Below are 18,838 nucleotides of genomic sequence, written 5' to 3' on the forward strand. Positions count from 1 at the left end.
GTCTTTTTTTTTATCATTATTACCATGACCACTTCTATTGCTTGCAAAACCCCTCCTCCAAAATTTTTATTGCTGATATATACCTAAATAGAACAGGAGTCATCATAAAAGTTATAAAGAAAGTGGCTACATCTATACCATTCAGAACTGCAGCTTATATCCTTCTAACAACTGTAATGTTCTTAAGATACTGTACATACTCTTTATTTCATCCACTCTTAATATATATTATAAGATATTTTGTTTTGACAACATACTTCATTCAAGAAAACTAAAACAAAAAATCTACAATCAAGATATAGTATGTCTGGCTGTAGCAAACAAGGACATGATGGGCTAAGCAGCATTGTTCAAAAATGTGATGAAGAAATTCAAAAATTTTATATCTAATTTTGCTGTCATGTATTACCCTGACATTTCACATTCTAATATATAATTCAGTATAAAACTTTACACTTCAATGTATAAACTTTCCACTTAAAACTAACATGAACATTAAGTTACTCACATGTATGTATGTGATATTCATTGTTAACTAAGAACTATAAAAAGTTGAAAATTCATTCTTAAAGAAAAGGAAATGTCTGTATGGATGTGCAGTTAATGAATTTATCCAAACACAGCTTGAAAATAAACATCATTTACTAAGCTTTGAAACTACCAATTTCAATCAATCTGGACAAAACCTACATATACCACTTTGTGGATGTTCAGAAAAACTTTAAAAATACAGGAACATATGCCACACTAAGGTGTGACTTATGATACATAATAAGCATGGCAATACAGTGAATTTTGCTTGTTGAAAAAAATGGGATGTTATAGAAAACCAGCACATGAAAATAATCTGCACATGAATCGTGCATGACATACATTTAGTTCTAAAACTCATCAGAACCTACCATTTGTAGAGAGTAAAAAATGTGCAGGGTTTTTCCTCTTGAGCCATCTAATTTTATTAATCTTTTCTTCTATTTCTAACGATTTAAGGTAGTCAAACTCTGGCTCATGACTTTGAAAAGTGCTGTAGACATTATACTCCCCGCGTCTTGGGTGGCAACTCTTGGACTGTTGGGAGAGATATAAGTATGTTAAAACCACCAAAAGTAGCAAAAGGAAGTTTTCATAATAAAACTAATATTGTAATACTTACCTGAACACCTGAATTAGCCCTGGTCACCTACCAGCCCGAACTATGTCCCCATAACTCATTACCCAAAAAGTGGGTAATTAACTGTCAGCGTTACCAACGCTTACAGGAAAATCTTGTCAAATGAGTTACCTAGCGTACCGTTGGCAACGCTGCTGCAAGTCCCGGCTGTGTATGGCCGAAATCCCCAATTGCGTTATTCATTAATCAGATTGAAGTGGGGAGGAGGGTGGGAATCATTCAGGTGTTCAGGTAAGTATTACAATATTAGTTTTATTATTATGAAAACTTCATATTGCAATACATTCCCTGAACACCTGAATTAGCCCGATTAACAAAATTTAGTGGAGGTGGGTTCAATTTAAGTCAGACCGACCTACCAACAAGTAAAGCAGGTAACTCATTATTTGCCTACTATTGCATATAAACGAATCCTCACCCGGTTGTCCACTCGGCAGGTGGGGATGCCTGAAAGAAAAGAGTACCCTAATGTCAGTCTCAAGTCACGGTACTGTCTGGGTCGAGCTACTTCCCATGTGGTATTCAAAGAAAACCTCCCACGGATGAAGGAAAAACTAACTCCCATGTGGCTTATCAAAGCCTCGCATGTAGCGGAGCCTGACGAACCTCCCATGTGGCTATTGGTAGCCTCTCATGTATGGAGGGGTACGACGAACCTCTCATGTATGGAGGATAAGTCGAGTGTGCAGTCGGATCTCCCGATTCATAGCCATCCGTTGCTATCGATGCTGTGCCGAATGGATGAATAAATTGAGCTGAAAAGCACCTGGATTTACCTAACCTCATTGAATAACTGTAAAATCTTGTGTTCCATAAATGAATTCCGATTCACTGATAGTTCTACTTTCCTATCTTACGTTGTCTAACCCCGCCCTTAGTTTACCCTTTACTAAAGAATTGAATTGGCCGCCACAAAAGGACCCAGCGAGTAACCCTTCTCCGACGAAAATTGAATGTCCTTAAGGTAGAAAGATGTAAAAACCAATACTGATTTCCAAGTTGCTGCTTCTAGTATTGCCAACACCAAGAAATTCCTGAGAAATGGCGACGATGTCGCCACCCCTCTAATACTATGAGCTCTTGGGCGCTCAGAGGAGTTCGACAGTTCCGAAAGAGCTGAAGAATTTGCCGACGATTGTGGAATCACATCTCTTAAGAAGAAACTAATAGCATTCTTCGAGATCGAACGCGAAGGACATCTGGGAGAAACGAATAGCATTCTCGGGCGAGGCAACATCTTTTCGGTGCGCAATAAATAAGCCTTCAGCGCGCTGACCGGACATAATAGCATTTCTTAGCATCACCTCCTAGGAAATCTTCCAAAGAAGTTACTTTAAATGCTCTGGGTAAAGGATTCGATTCTGATTTAGCTACGAATTCCAGCAAGTAGGACAGTAAAATATCTTTCCCTGAGAAGGATACAGTTCTTGAAACAGACCGAATTTCTCCTACTCTTTTGGCTGTGGCCAGCGCAACCAAAAACAATACCTTTTTCATCAATTGCCTTAACAACAGTGATTCTAATGGCTCGTATGCTGACAATCTAAGGAGACCTAATACCACCGCTAAATCCCACAATGGTGCCCAAAGCAGAAGAACTGGGCGTTCTATCTTAAAAGACCTTAGAAGATCGTGAAGTATTCTGCTGGTCGCCAATTTCGGAAGAAGGAGACGGAATGTACTACTAAGCATTGATCTGTAACCTGTGATTTTTTCAAAAATCACGAGCAGTTTCTTTTCTTTCCTAAGAAAAAGAAGAAAGTCCGCTATTTTGCTACTGTTGAAGTGAAATACGATGACCTTGGTTCCGGCACCATCTGCGATAAACCGCCCAATTGGCCTGATATAGTTTCCTGGTTGATCTTCTCAGACAGAAGGACAGTTGGCGAGCCACTGCCTTAGAGAGTCCGGCATGACGTGCTGCTCGCTGGACAGTTAAGCTAGCTTCAGCATGCGGAGGTTCGGTGGAAGTGATGGAAGTGCGGCTGTCTGAGAAGATCTTTCCTCTCTGGAAGGAATACCGGAACATCTGTCAGCAAATCCAGAAGGTCCGGAAACCAAGGTCTTTGAGGCCAGAAAGGGCAAATCAACGTCATTTGGGTGTTGTTGGAGTTCCTTAGTTTCATCAACACTTGTTGAATCATTCCGAATGGAGGGAATGCATACGTTTGCATGTCGTTCCAAGAGTGCAGCATGGCGTCCGTCCCGAAAGACATGGGATCTTCTACCGGGAAGAAGTATACTGGGAGGCGAAAATTTGTCTTGTAGTGAACAGGTCTATCGTTGCTGACCATTTCTTCAATAGAAGTTGAACTTCCTCCTGCACTAGCGTCCATTCTCCTCCAAGAACCTCTTGCGATCGGCTTAGGGCGTCCGCCAAGACGTTGAGTTTCCCCGACACAAACTGGGGAATGAGAGTAGTCCTGTGGCTCTCGCACCACCGGAGAATTCTCTGTGCGATTTGGTTCAAGTCTTGCGATTTTGTCCCCCCCTCCTTCTTGAGGTATGACACTGCTGTTACACTGTCGCAAAAGAGCGCTACAGTCTTGTTGCTTATTTGATCTGCGAAGCAACCTAGAGCCTCTTCTACCGCTCTTAGTTCCCTGTGGTTGATGGACTCCCTCCGATCCAGACTTGTCCAAAGGCCCCTGGCCTGACATTCCTCCAGGGTTGCTCCCCAACCCTGATCTGAGGCATCTGTGTACAGATGGATGTCTGGAAGGGGGGAGTCCAATCTTACGCCGATGGTCAGATGATATTCTTCTGACCACCACCAAAGATCCTTCAGGCAAGAATTGTCCCAGACTATGAACCTGTCCTCTTCCCGAAGTCCCAGCGATTCCTGAGACATGCCTGAAGAGAACGCATCCGGAGACGAGACCCTGGCATTAGGAGTAAGAGGGAGGCCATCCTGCCCAGCAAGCTCTTCCATAGACTCACAGGTTGAGCTCTGTTCGATATGAATGTTTCCAGTTGGCTCAGAATTGCCAAGACTCCTTCCTCTGTCGGGAAAGCCCTCAAAAGACGCATTAGAATTGTTATTCCCAAATACATCTTTGTCTGAGCTGGAATTAATGAACTCTTTTTCAAGTTGATTCGAATTCCCAACTTCTGACATAAGTTTAGTAAGAAGTCCCTCGCCTGCAAAACTTTGTCTACTGACGAAGCCTGAACTAAACAATCGTCGTGGTAGCACCTCATCCTGAAACCCTGACGATGCATTATGTCTGATATAGGAGACATCACCCTCGTAAAAACCTGAAGTGCTGTGGTCAGACCGAAGCAGAGGACTCGGAACCGAAATGTTCCAGTTGGACCCGAGAACTGAAGGAACTTCCGAGATTCCGGATGAACCAGAACCTGGAGATAGGCGTCCTTGAGGTCCACTGAAATCATCCAGTCGTCTCTCCAGACCGACCGCAGCACCAACTGAGAAGTTTCCATATGGAACTTCGGGGAGATGATGAACTGGTTGAGACTCGAGAGATCTATGATGGGTCTCCAAGATCCTCCCAACTTTGGTGCCACAAAAATCCGACTGCAAAATCCTGGGAAGAAGGAGCGGGTTCTAATGCTCCCTTCTCTAAAAGGGCTCGGACTTCTGCTGCTAAAGCTATTCCCCTGATGGAGGAAGGGGAATAACTGGGAAGATGAACCGGTGAGCTGGATAGGGAGGAAGCGAGCGAAAAGGGACTCTGTACCCCCTTCTTAACACCTCCACCACCCAACTCTCCGCGCCACACTCCTTCCAGATTTCCCAGAATGGAGCTAGGCAACCTCCTACCGGTGCAGATGAGGGGAATGTCTCCTACTTCCGAAAACCCTTCTTAAGGACAGAAGGTTTCGGATCTGAAGCAGGAACTGAAGACTTGGATGAGAAACGGACTTTCTTAGGGGACCTAATTGGAGATTTGGAACGCGTCCGCTTGGAGGGTGATGTCATCCTGGAACCTCTCAGTGATCTGGCGGTCTGTGCTGCCACCTGAATCATTGCTTGCTGTGACTCGACAGCCGATGAAGAGGAAACAAAATTTACCATAGACGCTACATCCTCTTCCCTGAAAAGACTGTTGCTGAGCGCCAATGGTGCCCTCAACAGAACCCTCTTGTGAATGTCCGGATAATGCGGAGGCAGGTGGTTCAGAAAGAAGTCCCTCCTTTTCTTACCAAAGAAAGTTGTACATCCGGCCGAAATGTTCGCCTGATAGGCTAGGCCCATTGATACCGAAGTGATAAAATTGTCGAACAACGTCGGGTCCAAGGGAGAATACCCATCCTGTTTAAGGAACCCCATTAAACCGGATAACATCCACATCAAATGGGATAAGGCCTCCGACTGAGTACGGAAAGTGTCTTCCAAAATACCCGCCTTCTCTCCCGTGACAGATACCAAACGATTCAAAGAAGGAACCCTAGACAGAAGAGCTTCCACCGATTCATTTAGATGGACCCTAACACCCGCAGAAGGGTTACCCACAACCTTGTAAAACCCCTTCCGAGTAGGAAGCAAGGTAGAATCCTGCTTACCAGACCCAATTAATGCCGCTAACCTACCGTTCGCCTCCCTCAATGCCTGCTCGACACGGCCAAACCAAACTAGATTCTTTGGTGCATGCACAACCACTGGTTTTGTCGCAAACAGCGACTCGAACATCGCCTGATTAGGTTGAAAAGGTTCTTCCAGAGCCTTGGACTGTGGATAAAGCGCATGAATGAAGTCCACCATCCGCTTGTACTCGTTCTCGTTCGTTGAAGAAGAACAGGCTTCCGGTACCGGATCCTCTTCCTCGCAAGAGAAATCCTTATCGGAAAGATCCGACCGAGTCGAGACAGGAAAAGAGTGGACAAGACGAACACCTGGAGGATCAGTCGCGATCATGTTGTGGGCAGCCGAGAAGGGTTGCGCAAACCACGCACTCTCCAACAACGGTGGCGCCACGCTTGGACCAGCCACACCCACCTCAGAAAGCGAAGAAGCCGCAACACCCTGAAGGAGGGAAGAGAGAAGCAGCCACACTCGGGGAAACCACTGGAGTCCCTGCCGATGACGTCAGACAGGTGGAGAACGTCCCAGTCGGACCGGAGCTCAAAGGAGTTTTGCATGGAAAACTGCGGGGTACCGAACCCGAAGCGTTTGCGGATGATAAGTTACAAGTAATCCTAGCTACCGGAGTGATTGTTGAGACTACCAGAGCTAGAACATTGAACGTGGGAACAGCCGCACTGCCAGTTGCCACAGTGACTAGCTCCGGAGGATGAGAAGTCATGAGACTTGTGGAAGATTGTCCCGAATGCAAGTCCGCTAATGGTAGAGAGCTCGGATGAGCGAGAGAAGAAACTGAAAGTTTCCCCGAAGAATGACCCGAAACGGAAGGCTGAGAAAGAGGAATAGAAGAAGATTTTGAAGCCATAGGAGAAAAGGAGATGTCTGCAGATACAGAAGAGGCCATAGATTTTAAGGAGAGAAAATAGACCGATTCTGTTCCCCCTTGATAGTCTTGTAAAGCATCATTTGTGAATTCTGGGAGATTTTTTAAGACATGCTCAAAAACGTTAGAAAAACCTATATTGAAACAATTTCTAACCAAAGATCTGTAGCCTTTAGAAAGACCCAACAGGTCAGCATTATATTCTGCAATGTTCAGCCATTGATCTACCGAATTAGTCTCTGCATGGGACGAAGGTTTGTCCCCAGGGGGAAACAGAAACTTCAAAGAAGAGGAAGGGATACTCTCCAACCTATCCGAACAAGAAGAGCTAGCAACCAAAATTGAATTATCCTCCGCCGATTTTGCAACCTTTCATTGCAGAGCCTACTGCCGGAAAAAGAATCGCTGTTGGATCTAACAAGGGAGCCGCAACTTTAATCACACCTGACTCCGACTGCACCTTCAACTTATCTTCTTGACTATCTACTACCATCCTATCCCCATCTGTCTGAGTCAAGTCTAAATTTGACTTTACCTAAGGACTTACGTTACCAGGGGGAAAGGGGAAATCTGCTGCTGACACTGCCTGCTACGCGCCGGGGGGGCCGGCAGATCCTACCTTTGAGGTTTGCAGTTCTCCATGACCCCTGCCATCCGTTAGGGCTGGTTCTGGAACAGGCAGGGGAGCTTAAAAAGAGCGATTAGATTCTGTGTCCCTATTACCTTTGTCCTGATCTTTTATTTCTGTTAATTTTGACATGAAACTGGAAAACAGACTAGACATGCCGGCTGACAATTTGTCGTCTAATTTCCTAAATAATTCCGATTCTAAGGCATCTTTGTCAAAACCCTGAGTCTCTACCGCTGAATCCTTACGCTTGCTCTTAGAAGCTAACGATTTTCTATGCTTGAGATAATCTTCCATCTGTCCTATCAACCATGACCTACATTCGTCACATCGCAATGTGACGTTACATTGTACTTTCCTGCAAGTTATGCACAACGAATGTCTGTCATTTTTAAGGGTACTCATCCTTCTCTTACAGGCTGTGGACCAACTATGGGCTGCGGTTTCTCCAGCGGTAGCGAGCTCCGTCGTCACGGCAGAAGCAGAGGTGGAGGTCGAGGTGTTGTCCATGGGGGGCGTCTTATCTAGTTTATCCATTTCAAATCCAAAGCCAGGCCAAGTCAAGATGGGAGAGAAGGTCCAAGTCCAGGTGAAAAGAACAATCCAGGAGAGAAGGGGCGATAAAAAAACCAGTCCAAGTCGTTATCCAATCCAAAAATACAAAAAATGGGGGTCGGGCTGAGAACCAAAAATTTCGCCTGATGTAGGACAAGTCCTAGCAGCACGGCGAACAAAAAGCAATTTGGGATTTCAGCCATACACAGCCGGGACTTGCAGCAGCGTTGCCAACGGTACGCTAGGTAACTCATTTAACAAGATTTTCCTGTAAGCGGTGGTAACGCTGACAGTTAATTACCCACTTTGTGGGTAATGAATTATGGGGATATAGTTCGGGCTGGTAGGTGACCAGGGATAATTCAGGTGTTCAGGGAATGTATTGCAGTATTCAAAATTACTTGAAAAAGGCACATATATAGTATAGAAAATCCTCACTGTACAGTACTATTGTTAACATAGCCAAATAATTATAATGTTAAAACACTGCTAACAGCTTTTCCCAAGAAAGAATACACAGTGCAAGAATACACTGACTAGTGTTTCTCATGAATGTATTACAATAACACCCAAGCAATTTCTCTTTTAAAGCATTCCACTTGATGAAATCCTGATGACAATGCTAATATGCTTCTGGCAAAGATAGGCTATGTTTGTGCTGTGCATATGCACTAGGTGGCAGCTATTTCATGTTAAAAGTTCCTAAAATGATCAGTTCAAAACTATGGCCCAGGTTAAAATTGTTTACATAACCTACAGTATTTGGACATAATTCCACCTTCTATTCTAGTCTTTGCCATAAAAAAGGGGCAATGCACACTGTCACATTATCTCCCTTCATGAATATCTACGCATGACAGTTACCTCTGCACCAAATTTTACTAAAATCCCTTCAGAAATGTAGGAAGAGTTGCAATGACAAGATCAGTGACAGACAACCACAAAAAACTAACACTGGCCATCCCTAACTTTGTTGAAACTAAAAAGCTCTCTATCCAGAACAAACTGAGTAACACAATGATGAGTTTCTTGCAAAGGCCTGTATGAAATGCTCAAAACAGATTCTGTCTTCACTAAAGCCTACACTTAACCACAACTGCCACATCTATACTTAACCATGGTTACATGATACACAGTACAAGAGTGTATAATTTCTCCAAGGTTTTAAAAATCTTCTACACCAGAGTGTAAAATATTAACATCTTTTCCAGATTTATAAGGCGACAACATCACAGACATGTACTTCTCATATTTCTTAAGCACTGCAGCATAAGGATAGTACCAATGAGTCCTTCAAAGGTGCTTCACAATCATCCATTTTCCCAAAAATTTCAAAAAATTAATTCACAACTGTAGCTACACTTTCAGCAGTAAAATGTCATCCAAAATAGTACCTTCAAAACAAAAGAACTAAAATTACCCTAACACATATCAAACAGCAGGGCACATTACATTTTACATGCCTCTTGTTTTGAGCACTTTTCACCTGATTTCCCATCTGGTCTAGGCTAGGTACTTTTTTATAGTGTGCCTTTATACCATGATTTCCTATACATTCAATACAAACTGGCTTCTCCCTTATCTATTACTTTTCTAGCTGCTTCTCCACCTTTAAACAAGAAATTATGAATAATAACCCCCCAAAAAATTAAAACTAACAGCGCCGCTACTGAATATACAATATACTTTCAATGTATTCCCTTAGTACGATGCAGATATATGGTAACTCTTACATAATCCATATCTACTTTAATCACAGGACTGTGTAATTCAATCCACAATAAAATACAGTCAAGTCACTTTGTGATTTTCTTCCAGCATACATTTTACAAAGAGTAAAAATCTAGACCAAACAACTGCAAGATGTACGAGATCTTGCTCAACAGAAAGTTTAACCCTGACATTGATGAAATTTTACCACTTAAAAGAATTTTGTTAAATATTTTCTTTGGTATTAAAGCATACAAAAAATATTAGCTTCCAAACCTGAATCAGTGTAAATCTTAAAAACAAAATGGGTAAAAAAATTTCCAAAACCACTTACTGAGGGATCCCGCTGAAAGATAACAACTCTGCCTCCTTTATCACCTGTTGCCAGCAAGTCACCATCATGATTAAATTCCACGCAGGATATAATGTCCGCTGAAAGTAAGAAGGAAAATGAAGCAATGATGGAAAAATAGGATAAAAACATTAAGCTTTGATATGTAGTCAAGTTTAATATAAAATACTGGACATTAAAAGGGGATATGAGTGCTTGTTCCATTAAAATATATGACATGAAATACCATGCCTGCCCATAAAATATTGCTCCAAACATCTGTGATGCAAGTTATACATCCCTATTCTTATGATGAAAAATACCTATGGAAATGCATAACAGTATAGTAAAACACTAAAGACAACATCACTCAAGCAATATAAATCCTTTTCCCCAAATTCTAATACGCTGGATGTACTGTACTGAGATATAGCACATCAGTGCATCATTCCCAAAACTTTAAGGCATACTTCCACCACTAAACAGCTCAGAGATATCACACTTCTACTCTTGCACATCGCCCAAAGGATCCATGCATCACTCTTGAAAAATGGCATTTTTATGATAAAATAAAGTTTTATATATACTTACCAAAACACTACATTGCTTATAGCTTCACTTGCCAGCAGCTTGAAAATTTGAAACTCTTGGTAGCGCTACTGTTGGTGTAGGTGACTAGTCCCCACCCACTTTCGGGGTATGAGAGGAACAACTTCAACAGCAAGATTCAGTTGTTTTTTGCCATTCTTTCCATATGAGGGGAGGAGGGAGGGCTTGTTTCATAATTACTTGTAAGTATATATGTAAAACTTTATTTTATCATAAAAATGTCATTTTTATACATGTAACTTACCAAGTAATTACATTGCTGAATCCTAAATTGACACGGAGGAAGGATATATGGATTAACTACCCCAAAACATTATGGATGACAATGAATTAGAGGACAGCAAAATTAGCATTGGTACAAGGCATGTAATTCCTTACCTGGTAAGAGAACTGCAGCAGGTATATACTACCTCTGGTCGACACTCACCTTTACCATGTAGGGTGTGGTGAGTCGGCCAGACGCACCTCTACATCAGTGGGTACTTTGCAGCAAGGGATGAACCCAGTGACTGACAAAATATACAAGAAGCCAGTTGCCCCTGCCTTGGCCACATACTGACCAACCAAATGACCAGATTCAATGAACATGAGCATCACCTACACCATAAAATATAAAAATATCACCCACCCATTAAAGCTAAGACTAGTGGGTCTCCAGGTACACAGTAGCCCCAGGCTCCCGTTACAACTCAACACCAAATTTCAAGAAGAGAAAAGGAAGGAAGAAAGGCTTCCTATGCTTCCTCCCCCAACACCATGCCAGCCACGGATAACGGCCCTAAAGTACTACAATTTTCAAAAGTAGTTTCCACATCACGAAGATAATGAGGCGCGAAGATAGACTTGCACCTCCAGTAAGTTGCCTGAAGAATTGATGATAGAGACAGGTTGTGCTTGAAGGCTAAAGACAAGGGGACAGCTCTGATCTCATGAGCTTTAGCTCTGATGGACTTTAAAAGCCTTTTCTCCAACCTCAGAATGGGCCTCAGAGATCAGATCATTCAAGAAGAAAGACAAGCTGTTCTTTGATAGGGTACAGATGGATTCCTAACGGAGCACCACAAATTACTCATTGGACCTCAAATCTTTTCTGTTCTGTGCAAGTAGTACCTCAGTGCTCTCAATGGGTACAAAACTCCTCCTCATCTGGGCCTAGAATTTCCAACATGCTTTTAATAGTGAAGGAATGAGGCCAGGGCTTGGTTGGGTCTTCATTCTTTGCTAAAAGCCCAGGGTGAAGGAACATAAGGCATCACCTTGGAAAAATCCCACTCTCTTGTCAAGAGCATGCACTTCACCGACCCTTGTGGTGGTCGCTAATGTCACAAGAAAGAGGGTTTTCTTGTTAAGATCTCGTAACGAAGCAGAACGAAGAGGTTGCAAGCGGGGTCTGGAGAGCCACTTCAAAAACTACGTAGATTCCAAGAGACAGCCTCTTGCCCCTTGGATTTGGAGGTATCGAAGGATAAAATGAGATTGGACAGGTCTTGATTAGCGCCAAAACACCGAACTTAGCATAGGTCTGTATCCTCTGATCATAGAGGAGGACAGGCCCCTAGATGTCCTCAAGTACAGGAGAAATTCTGCAATGTCTGCTACAGACATCTTAGAAGATGAGATGTCATGTCTTCTACACCAGGCTCTGAAGATTGTCCACTTGGCTTGACAACTTTGTCAGAAGAGGAGTGCCTACACTTGGCAATACCCTTTGAAGTTGCTCTTGAAAACCCCTTCTGTTTGAGGAGTTTCCTGACAGTCCGAACCCTGTCAGGGCCAGAGTGGACAATCCTTGGTGGAACCGCCTGAAATGGGGTTGTCCAAGCAGACTTAGTTGCTGTGGTAACAACCTCGGGAAGTTCATCAGCAGCTTGAGGAGATCCGGGAACCATTCCTGTTGTGGTCAGAACAGGGCCACACTAGGGTCATCAGTGACGTTCATGTGGTTGCAGAACTTGTTGAGGACTTCTCACATCATGCAGAATGGTGGGAAGGCATAGAGACCCTTGTTCGACCAGTCTTGTAGCATGGCGTCCGTCGCCCATGCTAGAGGGTCTGGTACTGGAGAGCAAAAGACTGGCAGACGATGATTCTTGGACATCGCAAACAACTATAAGAGGTCTCCCCCACAGCTTCCACAAATCCTTGCACACCTGCAGATGAAGAGTCGACTCTGTGGGGAGCACCTGACTGCAACAGGTCAATCCTTCTGCAAGAATATTGAGCTTGCCCTAGATGAACCATGTCACCAACTTGGTCCGGTTGTGATCTGCCCATAAAAGGAGGGTTCTCGCTGCTCTGCAAAGGGAGAACGAATGAGTCCCCCCTTGCTTCTTGATATACGCCAGCCCTAGTATTGTTCAAGTGTATGGTCACTACTTGACTGCGAACTATTGAAGCAAAATGCTGAAGGCCCAAACAAATTGCCGTCAGCTATTTGAGGTTGATGTGCCAGTGAATCTGGCTCCCAGGACCAAGTTCCTGACATTTCTTGGGTGCCTAGAAATGCTCCCCAACCCAGATCCAACCCATCTGCATGTATGTCTAGGTTGGGGTTCAAAAGGAAAAAGGGACTTCCCTTCTGAAAGCCTGCCTTCTGACTTCCATCACCGGAGATCCTCCTTGACTTCTTGAGATATCGGAAAGACAAACATGTCTAAATGAGCTTTCCTGTCCCAGCTGGCCCACAGATAAAACTGAAGAGTTCTCATATGTAGTCTTCCTAGAGAAACAAACTGCTCCATGGAGGCTAAGGTACCTAGAAGGCTCAACCATTGGTTCTTTGACTTTCTTCAGGCATGACTGAACTCTTTCGGGTGACGGAAAAACTTGAAAACTCAGAATTTATCATCATCCCCGAATAGAGAATCATCTGTGATGGAACCAGCTGGGACTTATGAAGGTTAATTAGCAGACCAAACTCTTCTGATAAACAAAGGGTCTTCCCAAGGTTCTCCATGCACCTCGCCTTCAACGGTGATTGAAGTAGCGAATCATCGAAGAGGAGGATGTTTAACCCCATCAGATGAAGCCACTTGGAGAGCAGAGAAGGACTCTGGTGAACACTTGAGGAGTGATTGAAAGGCCAAAGCATAAGGCCTGAAACTATAGTATACTCTGTAACGTAGATACTTCCTGGATTCTGGATGTATAGGGATGTGGAAATAGGCATCTTGCATGTCTATAGTAGTCATCCAGTTGCCTCAGTGAATAGATGACATGACAGAGTGACTTGTTTCCATCTTGAATTTTGTCTTTTTGACAAAAAAGTTCAAGGCGCTTACATCCACTACTGGCCCTCAACCCCTTGATGCCTTGGGGACTTTGAAGAGATGGCTGTAAAAACTGTCCAACTGGACTTCGCCTTCCTTGAAGGCTGTTTTCTTGAGGAGGGCTGACACTTCATCAGAGAGGGCCGAATACTTCTCATATCCTACTGAGTAGGCGGTCAACATCATTGGCATGTTGACTTATTGGGGCTTCTCCCTGAATGGGATGGAGTAGCCCTGTTTCAGCACTGACACAATCCACTCCTCCGCTCCTCTTGTGCTCCACCTCTCCCAGAAATGGGGGAGCCTGGCTCCTACTGGCGCATGGAGGAAAGGATTCTCACTTCCGAGCAGCAGGCTTGGAAGAGGGCTTAAAGGGTCAGGAGGAAAAGCACAGGTTCACCCTAGTCTTAGACTGAGCTCTGGGTCTGCCACCTGGAAAAGGCAGAGGCTGAAGTGGAGAATGGGTCCTGGTCCTAGTCGATGGAGACTCCCTGGGATGTCTAGACAAGCAAACTAAAAGGTCCCTTGTGCTTTTCTTCTTGAGTTCAGAAGAAATGTCGCTGACAGTAGACTAAGGGAGGAGGTGCTGGCAATCGAGAGAGACTACAAAAGGGCTGACTTCTGAGAAGCCATGACGCTCTTCTTAGTAAATGTGCACCAGAGCTGTCTCTTCTTCAAAACTCCCATCATGTAGAGAGAGGCTAACTCTTGAGAGCCATCTCTGATGCCCCTATCTGTGCACGACAAGACATTCAGCCAATCCAATGCGACTTCCTCAGGGAGCAGAGAGCAATTCTTAATCTTGCAGGCTGGAGTCTTGGGCGTTGAAGGGCGCTCAGAGTAGCTGGAGGAACAAACGCACAGGGCGCTCGGGAACTACCAAGCGTCCAGGTGTTGCTGGGAGATCGGTTGCTCTTGGGAGCTCGGGCGCTACTGGGCGGTCATGAGACAATGAGAAGTGTCTCGGAGCAGACGAATGCTTGGTCCCATGCACAGGATACACTGGAGAAAAGCATTCTGGGGAATCCTAGGAACTACAAGAAGGCTGATGCAGGGCTCCCCAAATTTCTAGTAAGGCACTGGAGGGGAGCGGACCATGTCCGCTGCGGGCCTTTTCAGTGGCCGCGATTCATCACTGAAGCGTCAGCAGCACCTATTCTTGGGCTGCAAGCCTCAGAACTTGAGGATAGCCTACTCACTTCCGTTTGGATGCTTTCCAACGGACATCCTTTGCTGCGACCTGGGAAAACTGCAACAGGTCTGACTGAGGCGATGACTGCCCATGGGCAGATCCCACCAAACTCCCCTGGGCCTCCGGTATGACTGCTCCCAGGTGTAGGGGAGTACACCAGTGACCTTTGCCTAAGAGCATTGGCGGCACAAGCAGCGCCACCTCCACTGACACTTCACTAACACTAGCACTTTTTTCAACTTTGTCCATAAGGACATGCACTGAAGCACACCACCGGGTCATAGTATTCAAAATTAACCCCATTTTGACATCAAAACTACGTACAAGTTTCGACTCGAGGCTGGCAAGGGGATCAGGTTCGGAAGCGTGGGAGCCGGGTAAAGGAGTAGGCTGAATAGTCGGAGAATTGGGAACAAGTGACACAGCGGAGCAGGTAAAGGTAAAGCAGGAATATTGTCATCAGCAGTACTAACTGCTCTCTTGCTATCTACTGTCTGTTTTTCAGCTCTAGCGGTCGCCTTACGTTTCCTGTCTCTGTTTAATTTCGCTAAATAAGACCCAAACCTTCCATTTTCTAGCATCCCACTCAGAACACTCATCACATGTCCGATCAACTGAACAATCTTGTCCGCTACATTCTACACACAAGTGAGAGTCATATTTTGCTTTAGTGAGCCTAGTATTGCAGCCTTTGCTGCTATAGCTTATGCTACCAGTTCTAGAGTCCGACATACTAGGCTAGGCCTACGTCTAAGAAGTCAACAATCAAGTTATAATGTAAGTCAAATTGAAGAAAAAAGCGTCTTGACTGAAAATTAATGGTCTTACTAAGAGAGAACCTAACATAAATATAAAAGCCGTAGGCTACCAGTACCGTAATTCACCCAAAGAAGAATCTCAAAAGGAAAAGAGACAAAAGCCAAATTTTAAGCTGACTGCTCACAACTGAACCATTGTTGGAGCCGGCAGACAAACAACTGAATCATGCTGTTGAAGTCATTTCTCTCGTACCCTGAAAGTGGTTGGGGACTAGTCACCTACACTGACACTAGTGCTACCACAAATTTCAAATTTTTTTAGCTGCTGGCAAGTGAACAAGTGAACCTATAAGCAATGTAATTACTTGGTAAGTTACATAAATAAAAATTCTGGTTATTTCATAATAAGTATCCAATGGTAAGGAAGTAAGATGGAGAACATTATATTTGTTAGGTGAGATTGGTTTCCTGAAGTTTATATACCTTTTTTGATGATGTGGAACTAGAATCTTCTTTTCCTGGATTCTTTTTCTTATCAGGAGCATATACCACTGGATTTGTGGGCTTGTCAGACTTATCTACATTATTTACAATTTTTTTTTGCCAATGGAGGTATCGCAAGTCATTCATAACCAGTCCAGAGCTTGTCAACGGTGCCAAAACAGTGTCTTCAAAGGACCCAGGGGTATTTGATTCCTTATAGCTACTAGACAAAGATTTGAGAGGGGAAATAAAAAAAATTAAACCTGAAAACCTTAAAAACAACGTAGGCACCTGGTGCCAAGCAAAAGCGTAAAGGTAGGGAAGCGTTTAGTGTCGGGCAAGCGCCTGCTGTCAAGAGCTTCCGATGCAAGGCAAGCACCTGCTGTCAAGTGAACGTTTCTGAATGAATACCAAATCATCTTGTAAGACAACAAGAACAAGGCCTACGGGATACAAAATCAAATACTGAGTGAGTGCACTTAACCTTAACTAGCATATCTACCTCCTGCCTGGTTCCTTGTTCCTAAGCACTCACTCTACAAACACAGTTGTGGGCACACTAAGCTGTTGGTGTACAGTTTTAGTTTACAGCTTTCTCTTTCATACTGTTATTACATTAAAGAAACTGACCCTGAATTTCCTTATTTATAATTTAATTGTCTTTAGCATTACTTTAATATTTCATCAGTTTGTTTAATCCTTGAAGATTACCTTTTCTGCAACAAGAATGTTACTAAACTAATTTTTACCAAAATTCGCTTGATCTTGTCGTGCCTATCTTTCGGTGACTGAGTGCCAACCTGTATGTGACACGTGCCAGGTTGGCCAGAGGAAGACAACGGGCACAAACCGCTTCCACTCCCAAACATACCCTGCTTCCCTGTACATACCTCCAACAGAAGGAGCATAACAGGGCATGGCTGACAGGGGAGGTCTGTGTGTGTCTTGTGGCGTCTTGTATGCACACACATCTTGCGCATGTGGGGCACATTGGCACTTCCTCTGCTGCAAAGGGGAAACCCGAAAAAGGACGAATAATTGGGCTGTTAAAGCAGCAAGTAGCTCTAAGACTAGCTACATTGCTTCAAATTGCCAAACCTCATATCCTGAACATTTTGAAGGAGAAGCAGTACTGGGAAAATGGAGATCAGCAAAAGCTGTTTTTTGAAAGATGGTGAAAAATGACAAACTTACTCCTAACCTTACTTCCTGTCCATGAGTTAGAAGAATCTTTTTCTATCTTTTCCTATTCTTATTTGCTTCTCATTCATTATTTCATCTGATCAACCAAATACACTGATCTAGTGATCATTGTTCCTACATTTAACACGTTGGTTGTGACTGTCGTAAGCTGGAGAGTAAAGCCGGGTATGCAACCTCTTACCTTACACACTAGAAATGACTCATCTTTCTCCTCTTTGGAAGATATCCTATAAATGACAAATATAAAACACAAGAAAACACAAATAAAATTCAGATAACGATCTAATCATCGAAATCATGTCACCACTCCAATGCGTCCTCGCAGGCAGAGAAAAAACTGAATGGAAAACTATAGATGCTCAAACCACCCAAAAGGGATGGGTGAATAGACGGTTCAAACTAAACAATCCTATTAATTTTTTTACTTTTCACACTATTGTCCTCGCTCCTGATGCAGGAAATCATAACAGAGAAGTATGATTCATAAAAAAAAAAAAAAAAAAAAAAAAAAAAAAACCCACTTGCAATTATCAGTGGCAAAAGTTTTCTGGAGTTAAGGTGAACATGCCAGTCTCACTTGGTGGGGAGTTGGCAGCTAGACAGCATCTGGCATACAGGATCACAGCCAATTATCTACTTGATTTTTAATGTTTGCCTAACATTCACAGGCGTGAGCTTTATTAGGTATCTTAATAGTTGGAAAGATTCATGGCAAACAATTTTTGTCATTCTTTTTGATATGATGACTTCCCTATACTGTGTGTGCTTGATCTATTTTAACGTAAGGTTACTCTCAATATATTCTGCCATTTATTGATATATAATCACAAAGAATATCTACATGTGATCTCATCACAGTAGCTGCAACTTTGGCTGCTTTCTCAACTAGATTTCCTTTAGTGCATCTTGGACTGGAATCAAACATACTTCTACAATTTCTACCATCATCATGCAACACTTCCAGTTGAGGAAAATGGCAAATTTTGAATTTTTTTTTTCTAGGTATACAAACTAGAGCCTTTCATGTGGGAATATCCTACACTGTTTCACCACAAAGCCAAAAAGAATGGAGGTACTGCACAGCACTACTAGACACCTTCCTGTCTGCTGGCACTATCAAGTAGCACAGTCTTACTATTGTAGCATATACAGTTCACTATTATCACCAGATTGTCCCCAGAACAAGGAAACAAAAGCTCCTGTCTTTCATCAGCCTGATGAATCCAGTTTTGCCAGAAACCCAGGAATAAACACATGCAACAACAATTCCAATGCACCAAATACCAAAAGAGAAGGCCACGACACTCACCAATACATTTTATTAAAGGATGACACTCATGTTAAGGGTGTCTCAGTCACAGGCCTGTCTCAAGGGTTATATCCCTCATGGAGGCTGAGAGAAGACTGATTGTAGCTCCTAACTGTCACAGACAGCTCAGTCATACTGAGAGACCTATATCCTCCCGTCTGAAGGCCTGGTTCCAGGCAGTAAGCCTCTAC

General features: G+C 43.4%; 1 protein-coding gene across 4 annotated transcripts in view; it reads right to left on the bottom strand.

The window, feature by feature from the left end:
• tws (protein phosphatase 2 regulatory subunit tws) overlaps window positions 1-18,838 on the bottom strand; it is a 214,005-nt gene that overhangs the window by 88,581 nt on the left and 106,586 nt on the right. For all 4 annotated transcript variants that reach the window (XR_010850422.1, XR_010850423.1, XM_067088397.1 and 1 more), the window contains exons 3-4: window positions 9,828-9,925; window positions 903-1,068 (exon numbers count right to left, since the gene is read on the bottom strand). Coding sequence is in view for 2 of the 4 variants with exons in the window: in XM_067088397.1 (XP_066944498.1) it covers window positions 903-1,068; window positions 9,828-9,925 (264 nt within the window). In the remaining 2 variants the exon portion in view is untranslated. The remainder of the gene's footprint in view (window positions 1-902; window positions 1,069-9,827; window positions 9,926-18,838) is intronic.

Source organism: Macrobrachium rosenbergii, chromosome 44, assembly GCF_040412425.1.
Source record: "Macrobrachium rosenbergii isolate ZJJX-2024 chromosome 44, ASM4041242v1, whole genome shotgun sequence".
NCBI classification, from domain to species: domain Eukaryota; kingdom Metazoa; phylum Arthropoda; class Malacostraca; order Decapoda; family Palaemonidae; genus Macrobrachium; species Macrobrachium rosenbergii.